General features: G+C 40.6%; 2 protein-coding genes across 2 annotated transcripts; one reads left to right on the top strand and one right to left on the bottom strand.

Moving 5' to 3' along the window:
- The first annotated feature begins 652 nt into the window (after positions 1-652).
- Positions 653-3,691, top strand: LOC149999347 (tripartite motif-containing protein 75-like). Its single transcript, XM_090288879.1, has 2 exons — positions 653-710; positions 1,620-3,691. The coding sequence occupies exon 2, from the start codon at positions 1,671-1,673 to the stop codon at positions 3,075-3,077; it is 1,407 nt and encodes a 468-aa protein (XP_090145005.1). The 5' UTR covers positions 653-710; positions 1,620-1,670; the 3' UTR covers positions 3,078-3,691.
- Positions 3,628-22,123, bottom strand: TMEM192 (transmembrane protein 192). The gene is made up of 6 exons (XM_090288880.1): positions 21,984-22,123; positions 17,270-17,416; positions 15,837-16,101; positions 11,360-11,494; positions 6,212-6,314; positions 3,628-5,882 (listed from the first exon to the last, which is right to left on the bottom strand). Exons 1-6 carry the CDS (start codon positions 22,008-22,010, stop codon positions 5,744-5,746), a joined length of 816 nt encoding a protein of 271 aa, XP_090145006.1. The 5' UTR covers positions 22,011-22,123; the 3' UTR covers positions 3,628-5,743.
- Between the last annotated feature and the right edge of the window lie 1,832 nt (positions 22,124-23,955).

Here is a 23,955-nt window from a genome sequence, read left to right as displayed (position 1 = left end):
GGGAGCTTCTCTATGTCAGGAAGAAGACGATGACGCTAAAACTCTAGAAAACTCTTTATCAGTGGAGAGGTACCCACTTCAATCTGCTTATCAACCTTAGCCTTATTTACTCTGCTCCATAAGCTCCCATAACTGTCCCACTTCCACCATCTTTTGTCCTCAGCTGAAGACATATTTAAGGTGATGGCTCATGCCATTTATTTTCCTGAGTCTCTCCCATGTATATAGGAGGTATACCTCATATTAATCTTATTTTTCTCTTGTTAAATGTCTTTTAATTATAGGAATGTCTCAGCTAAGAACCTAGAAGGGTAGAGGGAAAACTGTATTGCCTTATACAACATATGTAGAGAAGGATTTAAAAAAGCAAACTAAATTTGGTAAATGTGAATTTTGCACCATCATAAATTTTGTTTCAAGCCTTAGAGTTGATGGGAGAGTTCCTTAACTTTTGTATTCTCAAAAGACAAAAATTTATAGTGATATTATTACTCTTATATACCTGATTCTAAGAGTTTAGAATTATAGGAGAGGGAAAACTTTCCCTTCTACAGTTCTAGGTCCAATGGTTGGTTTAAAAATTAAATTCATGTAAAATAGATTAACAAGAAAAAAAAATTTTTTAATTAATTTTTTATGTGCAGGAATTTCACAAAGACTTGAGACTCAAAAGGAGGCCAGACAATTTGAGACTTCTATACCATCTTGAGGTGAGGAAAGTGCTGGGGGTCTGAAGGTCCAGTGTTGGGGGATGCAATTCACTGAAAGGTGAGGGGAGGAAATCTTTAGTAAACAAAGGTTGTCCTGTTAAGTAGGTGTCTCTTAGGTGGAAAAGCTCTCTTACTGGTAGAAAGACCCCCTTTCTAAAGTTACTTTCCTTTATAATTGCTGATCCACCCCCCCCCCCCAAAATAGGGACATTTTATACTTTTGGGGGGGTGGAGGGGTTAAGGAGCTAAAAGCTCCTTGATTGCCTTCAGCTTAAAATAACCCACATCCAAAATGGCATATTTTGGGGTGGGGTGTTCTGAAGCCCTTCAGGGCATAAAATATTCTCCCAAGTTACATGGATAGGAGACCAGGGCTGTGTCCTAATTTGGGTGTGGTACATCTATCTGTTCCAGAGCCTCTGCCCTTTTCATAGCCCCAGGTGGGGTGAATGGAAAGTAGATGTGATGGGGGGTGGGGGCACCAAGAGGGTGGGAGTAGATAGGGCCCAATGACGAAGGCCTGAGAATGACAGATTAGGGTTAGGAGATGATAATCGTGTTTGACCAGAATGTGATAGTGGGTAGGACCACTTGAAATAAACTCATGGTGGTTTCTTTTCCTTTTACTTTTTTTTTAATAAGGAAGAAATATCTTCTCACCCACAGCAACTAATGATTTGAGATAACAAACAACTGTTCTCCTGACCAAGAAAGCTGCTTAGCTTGGCTTAATTTCCTCTGAGCTTCCAAAGTCTGGAAGAGCAGTTGTCCAGCTGAGCTGTGCCTGGCTGCAGGATGTGGGAAGGGAGGGCTCTTGGCAGCTGGAATTAAAGGGGAGTTTGAGGACTCATAGGACTTGACAGGCTACCAGCAACTGAGATTTAAGGGTGTATCTGCTTCTCACTGTAGAGCCCAGCTTCCTGAAGAAAACCCACCTCAGTCCAGTCTATCCAGGGCCCAATGGCGGTTGAAGCAGCTCTGGCAGGACTCCGGGCAGAAGTCAACTGTCCCATCTGTCTGGATGACCTGAGAGACCCTGTCACCATCGAATGTGGGCACAACTTCTGCCGCTTCTGCATCCAACAGTCCTGGGCTGATCTGCAGGACAGGTTCCCTTGCCCTGTGTGCCGTCACCGATGCAAAGAAAGGCACTTGAGGAGCAACACCCAGCTGGGAAGGCTGATTGACATTGCCAAGCTCCTCCAGATCACCAGGAGCAAGAAGAAGAGGCAGGAAGAGAGGCCCTTGTGTGAGAAGCACAACCAGGTCCTGACCCTCTTCTGTGAGGAGGACCTAGAGCTGTTGTGTCCCCTGTGCACTCAGCCCCCTGACCACCAGGGCCACCAGGTGAGAACCACGGAGGAGGCTGCCGCTTACCACAGGCAACAGCTCACCAGTTACATCGAGCCCCTGAAGAGGCAGGTGGCAGATGTTCAGAAATTAATAAGCATTCAAAGCAAAAAGCCCTTGGAACTGAGAGAGAAGGTGGAAAACCAAAGGCTGGAATTACTCTCTGAATTTGAGCACCTGAGGCAGTTTTTAAAACGTGATCAAGAAGCAGTTCTCTCAAGATTAGCTGATGAAGAAAAGGCTATTCAAAAGAAACTCAGTGCTAATATAACGGCATTTTCAGAGTACAATTCCACACTCAAAGGTCTACTAAGTAAGCTAGTAGAGAGCAGTGTGCTGCCGGAAGTGGAATTGCTATTACAAATCAAAAATTTCTACAAGAATTCTGAGGAGTTCAGCCCATCAGTCTTTTCAGTTCAGTTAAAGAAGGAAGGCTGCAGTTTTCCTTTCCAGTATTCTGCTTTGCAAAAAATTATAAAGAAATTTAGAGTAGATATAATTCTAGACCCTGAAACAGCACACCCTAACTTGATCGTCTCTGAGGATAAAAAGAGTGTGAAATATACAAAGAGAAAACAAAGCGTTCCAGATTTTCCAAAAAGATTTGTAGTCAGCACAGTTGTCCTGGGTTTTCCATTTTTTCATTCTGGCAGGCATTTCTGGGAGGTAGAAGTGGGAGACAAATCCAAATGGTCTATCGGGGTTTGCAAAGACTCTCTTTCTACCAAGGCGAGGAGAAGCCCATCAGCCTGTCAGGGATGCTGGAGGATTCAGCGGCAGGGCGATGCTTACGATGCCCCAGGAGCTGGCATAGCCCCTCTACTGTTGGAAGTGAAACCCACAGGCATCGGCGTCTTCCTGGACTATGAAATGGGTGAAGTCTCATTTTACAACATGACCGACAAGTCTCATATCTATACTTTCACTGATACTTTTAATAGACCTCTTAGGCCTTATTTCTATGTGGGACCTGATTCAAATCCTCTCAGAATCTGTACAGGAATGGATTGCGAATGAGAACTTTCTAATAGGCTGTACCAGTTCAATAATTTTGTTTTTTTAATGGAAGGAGGGGATTTTTTTCTTTTTTATTGAATTTATTAGGGTGACATTGGTTAATTATATAGGTTTCAGGGGTACAATTCATCACACAGCATCTTCTACTGCCTCCTGGAAGGTGGGTATCATATTAACAGCTGCACCCCTCAAGAAGAAAGTTTCATGTTGTTTCAACAACACAGGACAAATACCATCAAAACCCATGAAGACCTGAGGCTGTCCACCTCTTCTCCCCTGTCCTGCCACACACTTCTGGTTGAAGCTGTACACAGTGCTTGTGATCTGTAGCTGTATGCCTCGCTTTACTCATGAACTTGCCTGGAGTTCCTAAAGCCTCCTTCCCCTCTAGAGTACTCGGACCTGGAGCTCCCACAGTACCTTTGGGCTTACTGCCATTATTTCACTTAGCCTTAGAAATGCTAGTCTTCTGTAAGGCACTAATCAGGATCTATTGGTAAATGATTGTATCCTTGGTGTTAGCACAGTATTTGCCTGATGAATAGGATGCTTAACATTTAAAAAAATAATTTTATTACTTTTCTTATTGAATTTATTGGGGTGATGTTTGTTAACAAAATCATATAGGTTTCAGGTGTACAGTTCTATAATATACCACCTGTACATTGTATTGCGTGATCATCACCCCCAGTCCTATCTCCTTCCATCACAATTTATCCCACCTATATAAGCATGCTTAACATTTAAATTGCTTTAGTCGTTCTTTTGCTTTGGTAGTTCTAGTACTTAGTTTCATTTTCTTTTATTGTTTGAAATGTTCATTGAGTTTAAAAAGAATGTTGGTGGTCACATAACCAACACATAAGAACCCAAGTATCCTAATTTTTTAATTATACACTTTTCTCTGTAAACCAAAGTGCATCCCATAAATCTTAGAAACTGACTAGATCCACATTGAATTTAAAAATAAATAAGAATTAATCATCTACCATCAGTGTTTTCCTTTTGAAAAAGAAAACAGCTGAGCAAAGTCATAGAGACAGATTTCCAGAGAAGGCAATTGTTCTGAGACACTTGCCAAAAAGGAAGGAAAGGAGAAAAAAAGGGAGGGGGTAAAATCAGGAAACTTGGAGACAATCTGAATTTTAAAAATATACTTTGGCTTTAGTCTGTGGCTCTTGTCATTTTGGGGACTTGGTGGTATTGCCTGCAGGTGACATACCATCACCTTTACCTTAGCAGAAAACTCTTCGAATGCCCCTCAATGGCTGTCTCTAAAGGAAACAGGTGTTGGCCCTGATAAGTAACAGTGGGTGTGATTAAATGACTACCTCCCTTGCCAGATAGTTGTGTCTGGGTTAAGGGTTTTCAAACCAAATACTGATTATTCAGCTAAATACCAAAGATTAAATAAAACAAATTGGCAGCATACATCATCCCCTCCCCTCATGTTAAGCTTTCTGCCGAAAGTGTTTTTAAGGCAGCATGTTAAGGTGCCAATGGCAACTGATAAAGGGGCCACACTAGGAAAACAGGAATAGTGCCATTTACTCATAAAAATGCTTCACTTTCTCTGGAGAATTAGATATGTTTGATATCTGTACAGAAGTTGATAGGGCATTTTACTCCTATTCATAATTCTTAAGTATAACCCAAGACTAAAAGAGGTGTCCTTTTTAGACGAACTTAAAGCCACAGAAGACCCCTTTGCTATCACTGGACTTACTGATCCAGTGAAGGTAGAGTCAATATTGAAATACATAGCAACTTCCTTAAGAAAGGGCAAAAATAAAGAGAAAGTTTAAAGTCTATGTATATATATTTTTTTAAATAATTTTATTTTATTTGTAGAGAGACGAGAAAGGGAGAGAAACATCACTGTATGGTTGCCTCTCACTTGCGCCCCAAACTGGGGACCTGACATGCAACCTAGTCATGTGCCCTGACTGGGAATCGAGCCAGTGACACTTGGCTCACGGGCCAACGCTCAATCCACAAAAGTCTTCTAGGTATTTCGGCTGTTGCCACTGGAAGGTACTATAGATGCAGCAGCAATGGTTAGTCTAACTGGTCAGTCTGACACTGATCCAGCTAATCTTCATATCTTATTTCTGGAGAATGGAAAACTGTAGGAGCTTGCCTAGTAAATCACCAGTAAGAACTTGATTCTACAATGGCCAAGCTGCCATCCAATACCACACAAGCATATAAAATGTATGCTTAGGCTCCATGGGAAGAAACATTAACACAAGAAATGACTTCCCTGTCAGCTTAAAAGTGGGAAAAACTTATTTGATCAAATCCCTATTTAAATACATTGGCATGTCAGACTCCCTCTATAGATAGCCAAATTATTCATGTGGAAGAAGTGTTGGCCCAGGAGATGTTTAAACTGTATCTTTGGTCCTGAAATAAAGCAGGCAGTTAAATAATTTCAAAATGTGCAAAACAGACATTCTCCTTCATTTACCAAGACTACAAGTCACCATTCACATGATCCACAAGCCCTTCATATTAAACAGCCACACAGGTGAGAACCAAATTCAGGTTTCCAACAAAAATGGTAAAGTGTTATTGGCAAAAGCCGCAATTTGCTATGGCAGCTTGTCAGGTAGTATGAAATTAAGTCTCGCTCCCTCTGCAATTCCTGCCTTGACCTTGAACTCTCACATTCTACTTGGATGAGAGCCTAGGTCAGAGGACGTCAAAGCCAACAACCGCTTACTCAACAGGGCATTGTGTCGCTTCAGGTACACGATAATGTCTCCTTGCTTCTCAACAATTTCTTCTAGACTTGAAATAGTCCTGCAAAGAATCAAGATATTAATAGGTTACACATATTCACCAATTCTCACTAGTCTTTTTGCAGATGGGTCCCTACCAGTTGAAAACTGGTGAAAGTACAGCATATTGCATTTGTTACTTTTTTGTAGATATTTATAAGCCAAGGCAATATTCCAAAATGAGATTCTTTCATCTGACTGAAGCACCGTTAAACCTAATTCTAAAAGCACCTATGCAGTCATAATTCCCAAGCAGAATGGCTTCTAGTCTTCTAGGGGTAGGGGTGGGGTGACGGGGGGGTGTAGTACTTAATTCTCTCTCTGAACTGTTTCTTTCCACCCAAAGCTTACCTGAATCCAGTCTCTGAAGTACTATTGCTGGGGTAAGCGTAGACTTTTTCTTCTTCAAGTATATCAGGCTGTGGTTTGGCTTTATTAAATTTTCGAATCTTCACTAAAATAATAAAGTCACTGTCAGGTTATCTAATTATAAAAGTGTTTCTATTTCCATTTATTCAAATTATATTAATTAGTTCTTTTCAAAAATGTTAATATGAATAAAAATGCTTCATAAAGAGAATAAACACGATCACTTATTGATATACTCAAACATTTGAAAGTTACTATGTGCCAAGCCTGAACTAAGCACTGTGAACACAGTGATTATTGTTATTATTGATGATAATTACGGGTATAATTTTTTTGTGGACTGAAAACAGAAGGTAGAGGTGACCTGTTTTGCATGGACCTCATTCAGTTCTCAGAACCACCCCGAGGTGGGTGTTTTTATTACTCCTTATTTTCTGTCGCTGGTTCGATCTTCCAGTCAGGGCACATCAGAGAAGGAAAACTCTGACTCCAAAAAACCTCCGCTGCCTTGCGGCATACCTCAGGGGAAAGGCTAAGGGAGTAAACCCCGACAGAAAATCCGGAGCCGGAGTCCCTAAGGCGGTTTGACGTTGTAGTCAACACCGGCAACTCCTGCGGCGCACCTGAAGCCAAGCTGTATTGACTCCGTCTTTCCCTTGGACCCTTCAGCTGCGAAGAGAGGGGGGGGTCTGCTGCATGGGCAACAGCAGACCCTCCATATCACCCTGCCCAGGCTCTGTAGCTTCACTGGAGAGGACACTCCAGCGTCATCGCAAGATGTCGATTCAACACGGGAGGAGACAGATACCGTGTCACTCCCGAGTCGGACTGCACAACCATTCTCGGTGGTGCAGATAGACTCTTAAGAAGCTACACCATCGTCTCTCGAGACGGACGGCTGCCGACGACGATTTTCTGTAATCAAGTAAAGTGCAGCCCAAGGAAGCTAGAAAGTAGGGTTCCAAAGATTCTGCTGTGGACACTACCCTATAAAAGGAGCTATGAGTCCAGGGAAAAATCCACAAAAGCCTACATTCCAAGAGTATGAAAAGGACCATAAATTGGAGCTTGCACAGGGGCTGAGAGAGCCCTGGAAAACAGCCCCTTACTCAGCAGGAGTGGGATGGGGGTCAGGGGAGGATCAGAGGAGGAAGAGGGAAGGGCTTGAGTTCAGCCTTGAAAGAAACTCGAAATTAATCTCAGACGACTGGAGCAGATGGTGTTTTAGGTAAGGGAAGAGCCAGGACAAATACGTAGGATCCTGAGAAGGGGGGAGAGGGAGCGAGCGAGGGTATGTGTGTGTGGCAGGGTAGGTGTTTTCTAATAAAATACATATATTCAAAACTTACATGGAGACAATAGGTTCAACACAGAATAAGATAGGAACATAACACAAGCTACCCTACAATATAATGTCTCACGTCCTAAATTTTCCACCTCTTCTAGCTTAAAGGAGGTAGGTAGCCCAGATCAGATCTTCAGCAGGGGAGGGTCCTGGACACCGCTAGCCCAGAAAAGCTCTCTCTGTATCAGCTTGAACTAAAACATTTAGTTTACAAATAATTGAACACTGGCACAGGGTTCAAATATCTCACATACACCACTTTTCAGGGGTATCATGCAGGACAACATTCCAAGTAATGCTCATACAGAGTAAGACAAAAGCCCTACAAAGATAATCAACAAAGCGGTTATCTGGCCATCTGAATTCCTGGAGGCAAAATGACTTGTTATTGTATATCATTCAACAAGACCTGCTGTTTCCAAGGAGTAGTGGGGGTGGGCCCAGACAGGGGTGAGGCTCAGAAGGCAGGCAGGAAGGCAGGCAGCGAACACCTGAGTGGCTGGTGTGCTAGGATAAGGCCTTTGGATTTTATTCCGAGAGCAGACGAATCTCACCATCACCCCTGAAGGGCAGGGATGGGCAGGAGCCAGTTCATGGAAAGCCTTTTATGCCACACTAAATTTCAGATTTTCGTCCTTAGGTTCTTAAAAAACTCTGAACAGGGAAGCTGTTAATGATGAGACTTGCCTATAAACATAATCATGTGGGCAAGAGTAAAGAATATGAACTAGAGGACAATTTTACCAGCTGCTGGAAGGCTGATAACTTGAGTGGCCTTTACTGAATTTTTGCTTATTTTTAAATGAATGGAGAGCTCATCAAATTTAGTATCTCAGAACTGTTTCAAGTTTTATTTTCCTTATATAGGCAGTCAAGCAAATTAGTGCTCAATAAGAAGAGTCCAGCTTGGTTTCCAGAGATTAACTACTTGCAATGCAAATATATTAGTCAAGATTAGGTTAGAATTAGTGTATCAGAGACTCATGTCCTAAAGAGTTACTCTTTGACATTTATCAAAACTAGCTAACCTTTAAAGTATAGAGAAGCAAGAAAAATGCATTTATCAGGGAACCACTTTAAATTTTCTGTGACACTGAACAAAAGCAACATGTCTCCAGAAGCAACTTCCTAACTATCTTCTGTCGGAGCCTACAGTACATTTAAAGGAGCCTAATTTAAAAAGTGCACCTATTATTGAGAATGTGGAGGGAAAACAGTCATATTTGAACTTTCTAAAGAAATTCCGTATTTGCAGAAACCCTATACTAAGTACATTTATGATTATAATAATTATAACCTATTTATTTTACAAGCCTGAATTACCAGTTATCAGGTTTTCTTAAAGTAGGAAACCAGTTAACTTGAGATTTAAAAGGGCAATTTTTAAAAAAGATTTTATTCATTCATTCATTTCTAGAGAGGGGGGGAAGGGAGGGAGAAAGAGAGGGAGAGAAACATCAACAAGTGGCCGCCTCTTGTGAGGCCCCAACCAGGGTCCTGGCCTGCAACCCAGGCACGTGCCCTAACCAGGAACTGAACTGGTGACCCCTGGTCTGTAGGCTGCCCTCAATCCACTGAGTCACAGCAGCCAGGACTAAAGGCAATTTTAAATGGTGTATTCAGATAAAATACTTAACATTTTATGTAAATAACAGATAAATTATGCTGGTAAGTCTTTGACTAGAGACCAAAGCAATTCTTTCCAATAACGAAGACAGTGGATTAAAAAACATGACAGCCCTGGCTGGTAGGGCTCAGTGGACTGAGCGCCAGCCTGCAAACTGAAAGGTTACCAATTTGATTCCCGATTTGGGGCACATTCCTTGGTTGCAGGCGAGGTCCCCAATTGGGGATGTGCGACAGACAACCTACTTGATGTTTCTCTCCCTCTCTTTCTCCTTCCCTTCCCCTCTCTCTAAAAAATAAAATAAAATCTTTAAAATAAATGGTACATGATAAAGGAAAATACTCTCTTTTTGTTCAAGTTTAGGAGTCATGTAACTAGTATAATTGTGCCCCGAAATTAGTCCCTCTCAGAATTCTTGGGATATTTGCTTTCTCTGCCTCTTCTGAAATGGTCTCAGGTTTTTGTCTTTGTTTTTAACATTACCTGTCTTACTTATAGCATAATTAATTTTAAATGCTGCTGCAAATCCTCTAAAAATGGTACAGTAAATCTTAGAGAAATATATCTTAGGCTACATTTTGACACTATTAATTTCCCCTTTTTAGATGATGGCACTCAGATGATCTTTGGAAAAGTATTGTCACCTTCTGTGTCATAGAGCATTCTATATAGATATTACAAAAAATACCTGACTAAAGGCTTGTACCCCTTATAGTAAAAGTTGTAGAGATTCTATAAAAATAACATGCTGATTGAATTCTATGCTCAGATCTAACTTATAATCCCATTTATAGCATTTAACAGACATGATATGTCATAGAATAGAAATGATCAATCAAGATAATTCAATGTTCATTCTTTCACATGAATCATTTTCCTGAAATATTGAGCTGTTTCCTATATACTGACAAATTAACCTTACTTAAAACCAGTCTCATGCTTTTTCTATTAAATTAAGTGGGTGGTACACATTTCTTTTTTTAGTAAAGTTCAAATGTAATCTACCTAATTTGGCCAATTCTTAGCTGATAACTAGAAAAATTCATAAAAGCTGATTCAGATGTGACAGCATTCACATTTATAAACTAATTACTCCTGTTCTAAATACTTTTCTCTGGGCCTTCAAGGAGGTGCACCAAAAAAAAAAAAAAAAAAGTAAAATAAAACACAAGCTAATACTCATGTGACTTATTTCTTCCTAACTAGAGAAATGATTTCTTTGAAAATGGATAGATAAGGTACTTCATTGTCACAAGGGGCTGCTGCTCAATGGCACAGAGGAGCCACAAGTCCACACTGCAGCAGGAATGAAATCTAGGTTTCTCCGGGGCTTGAATTTTTTCCTGTTAAAGTATCCTTTCACCTGTTTTTCATGTTAACATTTCTGAAGCTTACTTTTATTTTACCGAGTTTTATTTTTTTATTTTTATATATTTTTAACCACTAAGAGTTTTAAAAGAGAAGAGACACAGACCAACCCTCAGATGGCTCTGAATTTGGAAGAAGTAGGTTATTTTTTAAATTTTTTTTTAAGGTTTTATTTATTTATTTCTAGAGATGGGAAGGGGAGAAAGAGCGAGAGAGAAACATCGATGTGTGAGACTGCCTCTCGCACACACCAACTGGGGCCTGGTCTGCAACCCAGGCATGCGCTCCGACAGGGAATCGAATTGGTGACCGTTCAGTTCGCAGTCCAGTGCTCAATCCACTGAGCCACACCAGCCAGGACAGGAAGTAGGTCCTTAAATGATCTCTCCCAAAGCAATTTTGGGCTTAATGCAATTTTGCATGCCTTATTTATTTACTTATTTTGTTGTTTGTTATTTTTAATTTGAAATGCCAGATTTACATTTCAGTTGTCTTCAAGGAATCACACATTTGTGGGCTTTTTGGAATTTTTTGTTTTATAATGGAAAGGCTTCACTTTAGTTGACAAAAACTTGTGGATGACATAAATTTAGAAATGTGACTCACTGGTATCTTCCTGTTGGTTTGAAATGAGAGCAGTTTGGATGTGGGCAGCAGTGACAGATACAGGTGCTCAAAAGGTTCTCGGCTACGTAGAATATCTTTGAGAACTACTTCCTTGTGGCAAAGGTAATGAATGGGCTGGGCTTTAAGCAGGGCTTTGTACGAACAGCCTAGTTGTATTTCTCACCTGTGTAGATTAGCAGACACGACAGGGAACAGATTAGTTCCAGGGCCAGGATGGCCAGGATGAGGTCGAGATACAGCCTGCTGGGCTCCGGGAAGGTATGCTGTATGCACAGGATGAGGAGCAGTGCGGTGTTGCCTAAGAAGAAGGAACATCACCAAGGTGTTAGCCAGAGCCCAGCAAGGCACCCCAAGGCCACGCACGCACCCAGACCCTTTTAAATGTAGCAGTGAAGGAGGCTGAACGATAAAAACCAAAAAATCGCTTATCTTTTGAGGGGAATAAAAATCAAAACAAAACATCAAAGAGTTCATGATATCTCTAATACAAATATATAAGAATCTGGATTTCCTTAAAAACTAAGAAATGATTTCTTGCTTTATAGAATTATTAATACTGACATTCTTTTGGGTCCTTTGTGCACTGAAAAAATGGTGCAGTTCTTAGAAATTTGCATTATCCCAGTTCTTCCGGATCCACAGGCACTCGAGGACCCATTGGATGCTCATGGGGAACCTGCACTGCCGTTAGGAGCGCTGCGATGCTCCAGACACTTGGATGAAAACGCAGGACACACTGCTAAGCTTGGACAAATGACTGACTACCTTTGGCTCCTTGACTTTCTCATCTGAAAAATGGGGATAACAGTACCTTCCTCACAGTGCTGTTGTGAGGAATAAGTGAGCTAACATGTGAAAAATACTTAGAATGGCTTCTGGACTGTAAGTATTCAATAGATATGACTTATTTACCCCATCCCCTTGCTCAGCATATCTATTATTTTTGATGATCATTTAAACCACATCAGCACTTTTATTCTGAAGACAGTCAAAGAAATGTTTAGGGGTCAAAGTGATTCCTATAACATTCTTACCTTATCATTTCCTATGCCTCATTTAACACATTTATCTAAGTCTGATCATGGGGGAAGAAATGCTTATTTGATTTACCTTCTACTTCTTGGTGCAAAAGGGATGATTGTGAGCCAAAGGGCCACGTTTAAACAACCTATCAGAAGTCACTCTACACAAAGCTATTCTCCCCTTACACTCACAAATGACCGGTCACAATGTATTAGCATATTGACAGATTGCTAAATTTATAAATTAGGTTTTTAAACAAGACAAATATAATTTTACAACCTTTAGGGGGTAAACAATCTGTACACAGAAGTGAACCCAGTTTTCAGAGGATTTTTGATGGGATGCATCACATATGTGGCAGCAGTCTGGTGGGTCAGGGGCTGCAATGGGGATCTCCACCGATAAGAAGTTTGCAGCCTGGCGGAAGGGACACAGTGAAATAAAACATTCCCTCACAGGGCACGTGCTATGGACATGATTAAAGTTCCCCACCCCCACCCCAAGAAAGAAGCCCTGCCCAGAACAACATCTGAGTTCAGACTAAGATCACCCTGCCCCTGGGTTACTGCAGCAGCCTAATCAGTTTTGCTCCGACCAAATGCACTATCCAGCTACAGCCTGACTGATTTTTCTAAATCTCAACCAGCCTCTCTCCTTCAAAGGCTCCCCTTCAGCATCTCTCAGGGTCTGGCCTGGCTAACTCCTCCAGCCTCATTCTTCACCAGTCACCCCCTCCCGGGTCACTTCTGCCTGCTGCTAACTGCTTACTCTGCCAAGGCACTACAAATACTTCCTACATGACAATGCCATGATCAAGGGTTTCTTGTCTTGTTAATGGTTTTATAATCACAGACATAAGCCTAGATATTTCTCATTTTATTTCACTTGCCATTTAAAAAAGATTCTAAGAGTTACTGAGATACTATTCATTCAAAATACTAGGAAGAAACAAATTGCTATGGGCAGGGGAGGTAGTATAGCGAGGAAGTAGAGGAGCTCTGAGAGCCTGGAGGCCTGGGTCCCAGTGACAGATCTGCCAGCTTTTATGAACTAAAGCCATTAACTCACTCTGACCTCAGATTCCTCCTCTTTAAATCTGGGGAAATAATATTTGTCACACAAACCCTGTTGTGGGAGGAAATGAACTAACAATGTATAAGTAGGTGTTTGATAAATGGTAGATATTTAATAAATGGTAGGTACTATTATTATAATAATTCTGGTTTTATGGAACCGGTCCCAATTCCAGGCATACGCCATACAGTCTCTCCTCCAAGTCCCTATGGCTGACTTACAGTCTCAGGCCCCACTACAGCAAGACCCAGCCTCTTTTCACTCGCTGTGTAACAAGTATTTGATAAGAGTTTAAAAATGTATTTGGATCTAAGGAAAGAGGACAGATAAATTAGATAAATATTTTCAACTTATTTGGAAGGAAAGCAAAGCCCCACTTCTACAAAATAAATGTATTTTTCTCTCTAAAAAGAATAACAAAAAGTATCAGGATGATGCTAATCAATATCCAGCAATACTACCACATGTGACTTAAAAAATGGTTAAACTATTCTGTTTAGCTGGGGATTCTATGATTTACTTTATTTTTCTTCAAATTAGAAAAATATATACTTACAGAAAAATAGAAACAAAGTAAATACCTGCCCCAATCTCTGATATTCTGGGTCCTTGTATGAACAACATATAAATGATGCCATCTGTGATTAAACTAAGGGTCCAATTGTTTTGAAACAAGTTATGATTAAGGGTCACATGTTTAACAAGAATTTAAAAGTCAGAGGAAAGGTAAAGTCGGATACTCTTTCGGTGGCCTAAAAAAAATACTAGTCCCAGAAAATCACTTTAAGATGGAACATTATTTTGGTCATGGAGCATAAGGTCTTTCAGTACGTAGTTAAAAAATAGGTTTCTGCCTATTCCCTCACTCCTGCCCCCGGGAGGAAAGGTGGTAGTGACATCTTGTGGCCAAGAGACAGTACTACACATCAAAAGCTGAACAAGTGAAACTACTGTTCTCAGGGAGCAAGCAGTAAATGCCACCCCCTTCCAGATGAGTAAAATTTACCCATCTCCGTACAATGCTTTCTCTGCTACAGTATGGCCCTCCACCTTCCACTAAAAACATAAGAGTGGATGAACTTGCAGTTTGCCCTTAAGGAAATGTACTAACAGAACACAGAAGAAAAATAAAAATTAAATTCTGTAGAGCTGTTTTTCTGGTGAAAAATATTCATTTCTAGTCTGGTTTCAAAATGTTTAAAGATTTATTCTAGACTCGCACTCAAAGATGGTCTTTTAAAATGATAGAAACTTTAATTAATAACACTAAGGCAGAACTACCTGAAGAAGTTCAGTTTAATTCCATTAAGCCTTTAAAATGTCAACAGTAAAGAAAAGCAGACGCTCATGCATTCTAAATCCTGTGTGGACTTTCCTATCTTGCCTTCATAATTTGTTTTTCTCTTTTTGTTTTGGATAATGCATCTTATTATTTAATAGTCTCTCTTACTGCAAGACGAGTACTCAGCTTCACTTAAAGTAAAAGAATTTCCTCTTCTTATCTTACAGGTATCAAATAGCAGCAGCATTTTTATCTCCTTGAGATGAATAAGGAATTCACATAGGAATTCATGGACACCATGTTCATAATGAAGAGGGACAGAAAATGCCAAATGAAAATATAACTTATTAGCATAAGGATTATTTTAAGCTGATTATTTTGAAGAAACAGCAGACACAGGAAAACATCTGAAAACAAATTAGAAGTTATCCATTTATAAGACTGTCTCCCTCTCCGTACCAGGGAGAGAAGGATGACTCATAAATAAATAAGTTAATTTTTTAGAAAAAAGGATGCCTCTAAAGTTCAAGAAACTCTTATCAATGGAGAAGGCAACTATTATACTTGTATCTGCTTAACAACATTATCTTTGTTTACTGTGCTTTTCTTGGTAACCTCCCATACCTGCTCCCCCCTCCCCCCACCAACTCCTCGCCCCAGCCCAATATCTTCTTTTGTGTCTAACAGGGGATGGTATTTAAGGTGGTGGCTTGGGCGGTTTTGGGTAGTTATACAGATACCCTGGGTATCTCTCATGCATACAGGAGGCATACATGTTATTAAACTTCTTTGTTTTTCTCCTGTTAATCTGTCTTGTACTACAGTGGGTGGGGTCTCAGCTAAGAACCTGAAAGGATAGAGGGGAAAATTATATTTCCTCCCCTATAATAATAAACACAGATTGCAAAAAAAAAAATTAAGCTTCAAGACATTTAGATGATCCGAATTTAGTGCCCACAACATATATCATTCTCACAAAAATGAGAAATCTAAAGTAAGTCCTCACTTAACATTGTGAATAGGTTTTTGTGACTTCAGGGGAGACAGCATGTAAACAAACCGATCTGAACACAGGCTATTGACACAAACAAGAGCTAAGTTCCTGTGTCATCCCATCCACATTTCAACTCAAATGTTGAATAAAAGGACATTATTCAAGGACCTGCTGTACTGAATTGTAAAACCAATCTCCACATTTTCTTTCTGCTGTCACTTTTGTTACTCAACCAAGGCACAGACAAGCTGAGACAACTGGGCTTACCAGTGGAGTGTATGGTTAACGCCAGTCTTTTAAGATGCCTTGTCGATCGGTAGATCATGTTATAGCCTCGGTTTCTTACTTTGCTGTGGTGATACTGAATGTAGCGTTCAAGGAGGAAATGTAGAATCCACAAAATGACTTTTCCAAGGATGATGACCGTCTGAACTTTCAGTGGGTTGGTGTAGTTTCCTGGGCACTTGTCCTCATTTGGATTAGGGTAAGAACAAAGCACACCTGTCAAAAATGCTAAAACAACAAACACAACCTGGTGGGAAGGAAAGCAGTAGGTTTAATATTCAAGATTTGGATTTAAGAAACATTATCACCATCACAGCATATACTCTTAAACCTGACTTTTGCTATCCAATTTTTATAAATGAGTTTAAAAATATATTTTTACTAACTTTTAAAACAAAATTTGAAGAAAAATTTGCAGGTAACTTGAAAAACAAAATCATAAGGAGATAAAAATCACTCCAAATCTGATCTTAACAGAAACAGGTACTTCATGTTAAACACAGGTTCCTGCCCACTTCTCTTTTACTGAAAAGAGTAAAAACAGTTAACTCAGTGTTCTAAAGGTAACTAATAAAAATCATGATTTAAAAGTACAAAAAATAAAAAATAAAGTTTATTTCTAGTTTCAGTGTTGAGAACAATAAAAACTATCCAATTAGACTGACAACAATGTAAAAGATTGGTGCCAAAATAACAGACATTCTCAAACAATGTTGACTGATCTGAGAATTGCTATTGAAAAATAATTCGACCCAGATATCCTACCTTAAAACTCTATCCCTCAGAACGAAAAGCACTACTACTTACTACACATGGATATGAATATTTACTGTAGTATTCTCCATATTTGCAAAACTTGGAAATTGCCCACGTATGTGTCCGCCCACAGTAGAATGCTTGAATTAATTAAGGTACATCCACTCATACAATAGAATATTATTCAGCCATAAAAGAGTTAACTAAATCTTCGTGTATTAGTTTGGATGTATGTCTGTCTATGATATGTTAAGATTAAGAAACAAGTTGCAGGTTAGTAGTTTAAAGTGTGGTTTCCAGGCCAGCAGCGCTAGCATCATCAGGAACCGCGTTACAGATGCAAATTCTCGGGCCCCAACCGATAGGGACTGAGTCAAAATCTGTGGGGTGTGGCAGGGCAACCCGTAGTTCAACAGGCACGCCAGGAAGTTTGATCCATGCTCAAGTTTGAGAAACATGGCTGTAAAGTATTGTCCATTTATGAAAGAAGCTGGGTAACACTGCAAATATGTCTACAATAAAGTCTTTGAAGTAGAGATATGAGTGAAAAAGTAGGCACATTTAAAATGTTAATAAATATAACCAAATTGCCCTCCAAAGAGTTTATAATATTTTTAAAGAACACCTCTAGATGGCTCACTTTCTCTCAGCCAACTTACATGTATTAACAAGAGAAGATTTGCTATGACAACTGTAGGAAGAGGATGGAATCTGGGTCTAAAATGAGCATGTAACGAATAATGTGGGTGATACTGAGTGTCCAGAAGGGGGTCGTCCTCAATACTTTGGGTTGGATCCAAGGAACCCTGCAGCACAGAAAAAAAGGAAGCAAGCTACAATTACCACTTTCTGGATTATGTTTCTAAGACAAATGTACTAAACTATAATACTTTAGAAAGCATTACACAAGTTAGAGGCAGAAAAAGCATACTCCCTACCTAAAGCCAATTTTGAAACTATACCATAAGCCTCTAGATGATAGTATACAAATCGGTGAAAACAACCATTATTAAAACAGGTAGAGGACAGCTTAATTCATTTATCTTCAAACAAGGTAATATATAACAAGATAAAAGCAAATAGTTTTCATTAAGCCCTCAAAACTTAGATATCGATTTATTTAACATTATTTATATTAGTGGTGAAATAATTACATATGGTTGCAATTCTTCAACTATTTGTGTTCCATAAAATTTTGGAAACTTGTTAAAGGCTTTATTAAGAGGTCTTAAAATAAACTTTGTTATGATAGGAATATTTTAGAGTGCTAACAGAAACAGATCACCCTGACAGACCGTCAAGGAGACTTCAATTTGTCACTGTCAGATTCTCAATAAAAACAACTACTTGCAATGTCACTGAGTAGCTGGTTAAAGTTCAGCTGCAGCTTAAAAATCTAGTTGTCATGTTTGAAGGTATTGTCTTAACAGAAACAGTACATTATCGTCTCTGGGGCATACAACAATCTCTCAATTTCAGATTCTTACTGAAAACTGTTATACATTAGGCACTTTGCCCACAATATAAGAACATAAGAAACAGTCCAAAAGGAGATGACATTTTCATTGGGGATAAGGGCACGTGGCACTAAACAATGTACAAGAGAATGCAGTGCATGGGATACTGTAGGGAAGTAATAATAACTTCGCAAGTGACTAGCACAGACAATGCAACAGGTTAACTAGGTACACGAGAATGAGAGGAAAATGAAGCCTTAATGCGAAAAGGGAAGCCTGAGAGTAGGATCAGGAGACAGAGGGTAAGGGCTTTTTACTTTGGAAGGGGTACAGAGTGGTGTCAGATGGCTGTTGGCCACTAGGATTATATGGATAATTCAGTAATCTGGGGCATGGTCCAGATCTGGGGTGGGCTCCTTGATTTCCAGTCTCAGGCCTTTAGTGCTGCTCTACAATTAACAAAAAAGATTTTATTTATTAATTTACTTTAGAGAGAGGGGAAGGGAGGGAGAAAGAGAGGGAGGAAAACATCGGTGTGAGACAAAAACATCAGACTGTTGCCTCTCGCACATGCCCCAACTGGGGTTCAAACCCACAACCCAGGCATGTGCCCTGATCGGGATTAAACTGGCAACCTTTTAAACTAGCAACTGAGCCATGTGGCCAAGGCTGTAATTTTAAAAATTCCATGCCTGGACAGCTTCCCGTTTAGTTTGCTGTACTCATGGTGCGATTCTGATGATTTCCGTTCCCTTCAAGGCTACTTCTCCTCTAGCTCACCCTCAGTCAGATGTCCCAGCTTCCACAGCTCTTCCTTTAGCTAATGTCCACGCAGCCTTCTGGGCTCAGGTGGGGCAGTTCCCACAGGTACTGTCCTGGGCAGCCAAGCATCTGGATCATGCCACCCTACCATGTCCTCCCAAGCACTTGGTGCTCACCTCCTCTATCGTACTATCCTGTGATGGTCTCCTTCCTTATCTGTCTTCCCCAGTAGACTTCACGAGACCCACTGTCCCCCTACTTCCTATGTCTTCATAATACTAGTGCCCAACAGTGACTCACGAGTGAACATGTGAGGAATGAATGAATGTTTCAGACCTGTCTTTGCAGTTCCCTAACTCAGCTCTGCTATAGTCATAATCGGGAGACTGTGAAGAGCTGTATGGACATCAGCTCTGCCCAGAGGTAGTAAGTGCTGTGGTTCAGGGTAGACTTCAAAGACAAACTGCCTGCGTTCAAAACTTATGTTCTCTATAAAACTTGTCCAGCCAAGTGTTTTTCTTCTACTTTAAAACTCCTATAAAACATACTGCCCTTAATATTAATTTGGAATATTTCTTAAGCTGCCTTGTATTGTTTTCCCTGACTACATTGAAAGGGTTGGGGCCTGCAATACGGTTTCTTCTCTCTGTCGCTCATTAGATGTTCAGTAAATACAATGTATTTGATGGCTATATCAAATACACTGCCCTATGGGTCCTACAGGAAATATAGTCGTCGTCGTCGGCAGCCGTCCGTCTCGAGAGACGATGGTGTAGCTTCTTAAGAGTCTATCTGCACCGCCGAGAATGGCTGTGCAGTCCGACTCGGGAGTGACACGGTATCTGTCTCCTCCCGTGTTGAATCGACATCTTGCGATGTCGCTGGAGTGTCCTCTCCAGTGAAGCTGAAGCTACAGAGCCTGGGCAGGGTGATATGGAGGGTCTGCTGTTGCCCATGCAGCAGACCCCCCCTCTCTTCGCAGCTGAAGGGTCCAAGGGAAAGACGGAGTCAATACAGCTTGGCTTCAGGTGCGCCGCAGGAGTTGCCGGTGTTGACTACAACGTCAAACCGCCTTAGGGACTCCGGCTCCGGATTTTCTGTCGGGGTTTACTCCCTTAGCCTTTCCCCTGAAGAGGTATGCCGCAAGGCAGCGGAGGTTTTTTGGAGTCAGAGTTTTCCTTCTCTGACAGGAAATATAGTACAACCATACAAATAGCACGCCATCATTCTCTAACTCACCACCTGCCAAGTGAAAGGTGAAGAGAAGATGCCTCTTGAAATCAAATACTTTCTTCATTTTCAATATGAGTAAGTACATTACTACCTGTAGAAGACACCTGTTGTTTCTGGCCATACCATATCTCTTTCCTCTTCTTTTGCAACAATAACTCTATTTCCTTTGAGGACCCACCATCTGCCTCTGCATTAAGTCTCGATTGCAACATCTTTCAATTCTCTTCACCATCTTCTGTCCTAGAAGTGGTCATCAAACTAAAGAGACCTGGGCAATCCAACGCTCTGTAAGCAGCAAAGCAAAGGGAGGCCATGACTGAGGTAGATTCACTCCAGGCCAGACCCTGAAAGGACCTGAGCTGCCCATGTTGGGTTCTTTCAGAGGCCTTGGTGTTCATCTAGCCTATTTCAAATAAATCCCTCTTCCTTAAATTAGCCAGAGTTGGTTTCACTACTTGGAAACAAACTTAACTAAAAAAGCCTTTATCTCTTTTAAGTCACTGAAGTGTGCGGGCCTATGACACAGCAGATAATTTTTAGTTTTTTATTGAATGGTAAAATTCATATCCACGAAACACCAAAACAGGCAACTTGCTCAGATCTAAAGTAATTTAGTTATATAATTATCGGTGAAACAGATTTCTAGGATTGTATTCATTCTACAGCTAAAGGCCACCGATCTAAGACCCCTGAGGTAGCTTAGCATTGACCAAGAAACTAGTTTTTTCCATACGCTGTCAGTTCATGAATCCCACCTTCAAAATTTTAGAAAGAATCTATTTTTTAAAAAAGACATACGAGTCTCAAATCTAATTCCAGGTTCTAGTTAGTGTTCCATTTTCTCCACTGGCGGGAAAGGGGGAATTTTTAGTTGCATTAGGAATTGTTTGGTCTGTTTTTAGTCAAGATAATTTAACTATGGTCACTGTTTACCAAAGAATCTAAGCTCTTGTAGGGCTGGAACTGTGTTTCATGTGCCTTGCCTGATGCACCTCATTCAATGAATAGGATCACAGTAATATTCCTATTAATTTATTAATCCAAATTAGTGGTTTAACGTAACTGTCAACTTTGCTTTTTGCAAGAGCAATAGTTTTATTTTGTGCCAATAGAGCAACCCAGTTAATTCCGGGCACAATACATTTCCCTAAAAATGTTTTAATATACTTAAGCAAAGATTTTTGAAATTACGTTATCACTCTGTACTATACACACTGTAAAGTAGGGAACTGATGTTTTACTAATCTGGTTGGGATCGATCTAAGAAAGGAGAATTAAAAATCCTTTCATTCCTATCATGCCTGGATTCAAACATCACGGTATTGTTTTTCCCCAATGTTAGTTTCAGGGAGATGATAGCGACAGGTCTGCCACGGGCCGACGGCGCCTGGCCTGCGTGTTGCAGTTGCTCCAGGTCCAGAGCCCTCTAGAGCCAAAGCAAGGGCCCCCACAAGGAGGGGAGCTTCGCGCCCTGCGCCCCGCGCCCCAGGGGCAATTGAACGGAGCCCAGCAGGCAGGCGCGCCCAGAGACAAGCCTGGAGCCAACGCTGTCAGACCAGGCGCTCATCACGTGAGGCTCTCAGTTCCGGAATCAAAGATGCGTTCCGCACCTGGGCTGGGCGCCCGCCTGGGACACCCCCTCCCCCCGCCCCCGCACCAGCGCAGCCCCCGCACCAGCGCAGCCACCGCCCAGCAGCACAACGCATCGAAGACCCAGGAACGGCGTTTCGCGGACCCCCACCCTGCCCTGGTGCCTACTCCTACAACACCGAGCCCCGAAACAGCCGCGCGCAGAAAGCACCGCCTCCCGCCGTGGCTGCACGGGGTGACGGTGGCTTCCCCACGCAGTCTCCGCCCAGCGCGCCCAGGGCAGGAAGAAGGCGACTCCAGGGTTAGCAGCCCGCCACGTTTGTACACTCACATCCTCCAGCCTGCCCTTCGCCGCCATTTCCCGACGCTTGAGGCCGAAGCCCAGGCCAACAGGCCTCTCCACCTGTTCCCAAGCGCTTGGGGTCCAGGATATTTGCCACCTTCAAGTATCTGCCCGTCCCAACTCCAGACACACCCCCTCCTGTGCCTGCCCCGCCTCCGGCGGTCCCCGGGCTCCGCCTCCTTACTTCCGATTGGCGGAGGCAGATCGAGGGGTGTGTCCTGCCCTGAAGACTTGTGTCCTGTGGGTAGCAGCAGCCCCTGGGAGCTAGGTCTTGCCCCCGCTCAGGTCGGATATTGGGCAGAGACTTGGGCATTAAAGGATGTATTCAAAATCTAAGAATTTTTTTCGGCCACTACTTCTTTTTAAAATGTTAACTTTTTTCGGTCTTCCTCAGTTTTTGTTTGCAGGTATCGCTCCATGCATGAGTAGAACCACGAGCAGAATTTTAGGGTTCCCATTTTTAGCTCAAAACACCAGTAGAGGGACACCAACAGAATAAAGATTCTAATTCCCATGACATATTTACAAATTTCAACAATGCGCATGAGTAAAGAAACCAATTAAGTAGGCTCCACCCTCTTTCAGAGGGCTCATTCTTTTAAGTCTGATTCTTTGTTTGTGTAACACTTCTAGGAGTAAAAAGATTTTATCCTTTTTCAACTTGAACCTTATATTTCTTTTATAAATACTCCTCAGTTGATGGATTATTTAGTGAATGATGTTGGGAAAACCAGCTAGTGTTTTGGAAGAAAAAAAGTTGGATCATTCCTACATTCCTTAAGCCAACATAAATTCCTAGTAGTTCAAAGACTTAAACATAAAAATACACCAACAGAAGTTATAGAAAAAAAATCAGCATAGTTTTACAGTAAAGACTGTTCATGCATGACCCCAACCTCAGGGCACTAAAGAAAAAAATTGTAATAAATTTGACTACATAAAAAGTTGGAAACTTTTTCTTATACACCAATTTACAACAATAAAAAAGTTAAAAATTTCTGCACAAGAAAGAGAAACAACAAACATAAACTCTAAATGCCAAACAACTGGAGGCAATGTAGCTATCCATTATTTTTAGAACAGTTACGTAAACTTTGGTGTCCATACTTAGAATATTATCTAGCAGTTTAGAAAAGTGAGGTAGATCTATGTTGTGTGTGTGTATGGGGCGGGGGGAAGCTCTGTAATACAGTTTGTCATAAAAACAGGTTGCAAAATAATAGTCATGCTATAATTTTATTCATGAAAAAGTACACATAATGCAAAAAACAAATATTTTGATATGCTAATATATGCTGTGACAGTATGCAGAACTAGAGAAATTAGGCAAGAAAAGGAAATAAAAGGCATTGAAACTGGATAGAAAGAAGTAAAGTTATTCATAGAAGATATATCTTAAAGAAAACCTTAAAGAATCCACAAAAATAGTATTTTTTTTAAAAGCACAGATTTTTGTTATCTACATTTCTTTTTTTTTAGTATATTTTATAGATTATATTGTTACAATAGTTCCAATTTAAAAAGTCTTACAGCTAGTAAACAAATTAACACCTAATAAAGGGTTTGGCAATTCTTCAAAAAGCTAAACATAGATTTGCCATAAGACCCAGCAATTCTGACCCTAGGTATATGAATAGTCGTGATTGTTGTTGTAGTATTATAAATGTAACTAATACCACTGAATTGCATGCTTAAAAATAGTTAATATGGAAAATATGTTATGTCTTACCACAATAAAAACACGGTTTTAAAAAAGTTTAGGATATACACAAAAACTGCTTATCCTGTAATTATGAATCATAGCATTATCTTAACTCTAACTTCATGATAAAGAGCTAATTTCCTTATTATACAAAGAGCATTTCAAATCAATGTTTTATAAATATTTTTTAAAAGCAAATGATAAAGGAAGTAGTTCACAGAAATAGAAAGGCAAACAGCATAGAAAAAGTGTGTTTGA

The sequence above is a fragment of the Furipterus horrens genome, unplaced genomic scaffold (assembly GCF_987537825.1).
Source record: "Furipterus horrens unplaced genomic scaffold, mFurHor1.1.pri manual_scaffold_10, whole genome shotgun sequence".
Classification (NCBI taxonomy): domain Eukaryota; kingdom Metazoa; phylum Chordata; class Mammalia; order Chiroptera; family Furipteridae; genus Furipterus; species Furipterus horrens.
Note: the sequence above shows the minus strand (reverse complement) of the source record. Positions and strands in the feature narration are given on the sequence as shown.

Coding starts and splice junctions, on each gene's coding strand:
- LOC149999347 (XM_090288879.1), top strand. CDS start 1,671: ATGGCGGTTGAAGCAGCTCTGGCAGGACTCCGGGCAGAAGTCAACTGT.
- TMEM192 (XM_090288880.1), bottom strand. CDS start 22,010: ATGGCGGCGAAGGGCAGGCTGGAGGAT. Junction 17,417..21,983: donor CGAAGGGCAGGCTGGAGGAT/GTGAGTGTACAA, acceptor TCTGTGCTGCAG/GGTTCCTTGGATCCAACCCA. Junction 5,883..6,211: donor ACTTCAGAGACTGGATTCAG/GTAAGCTTTGGG, acceptor GATTCTTTGCAG/GACTATTTCAAGTCTAGAAG.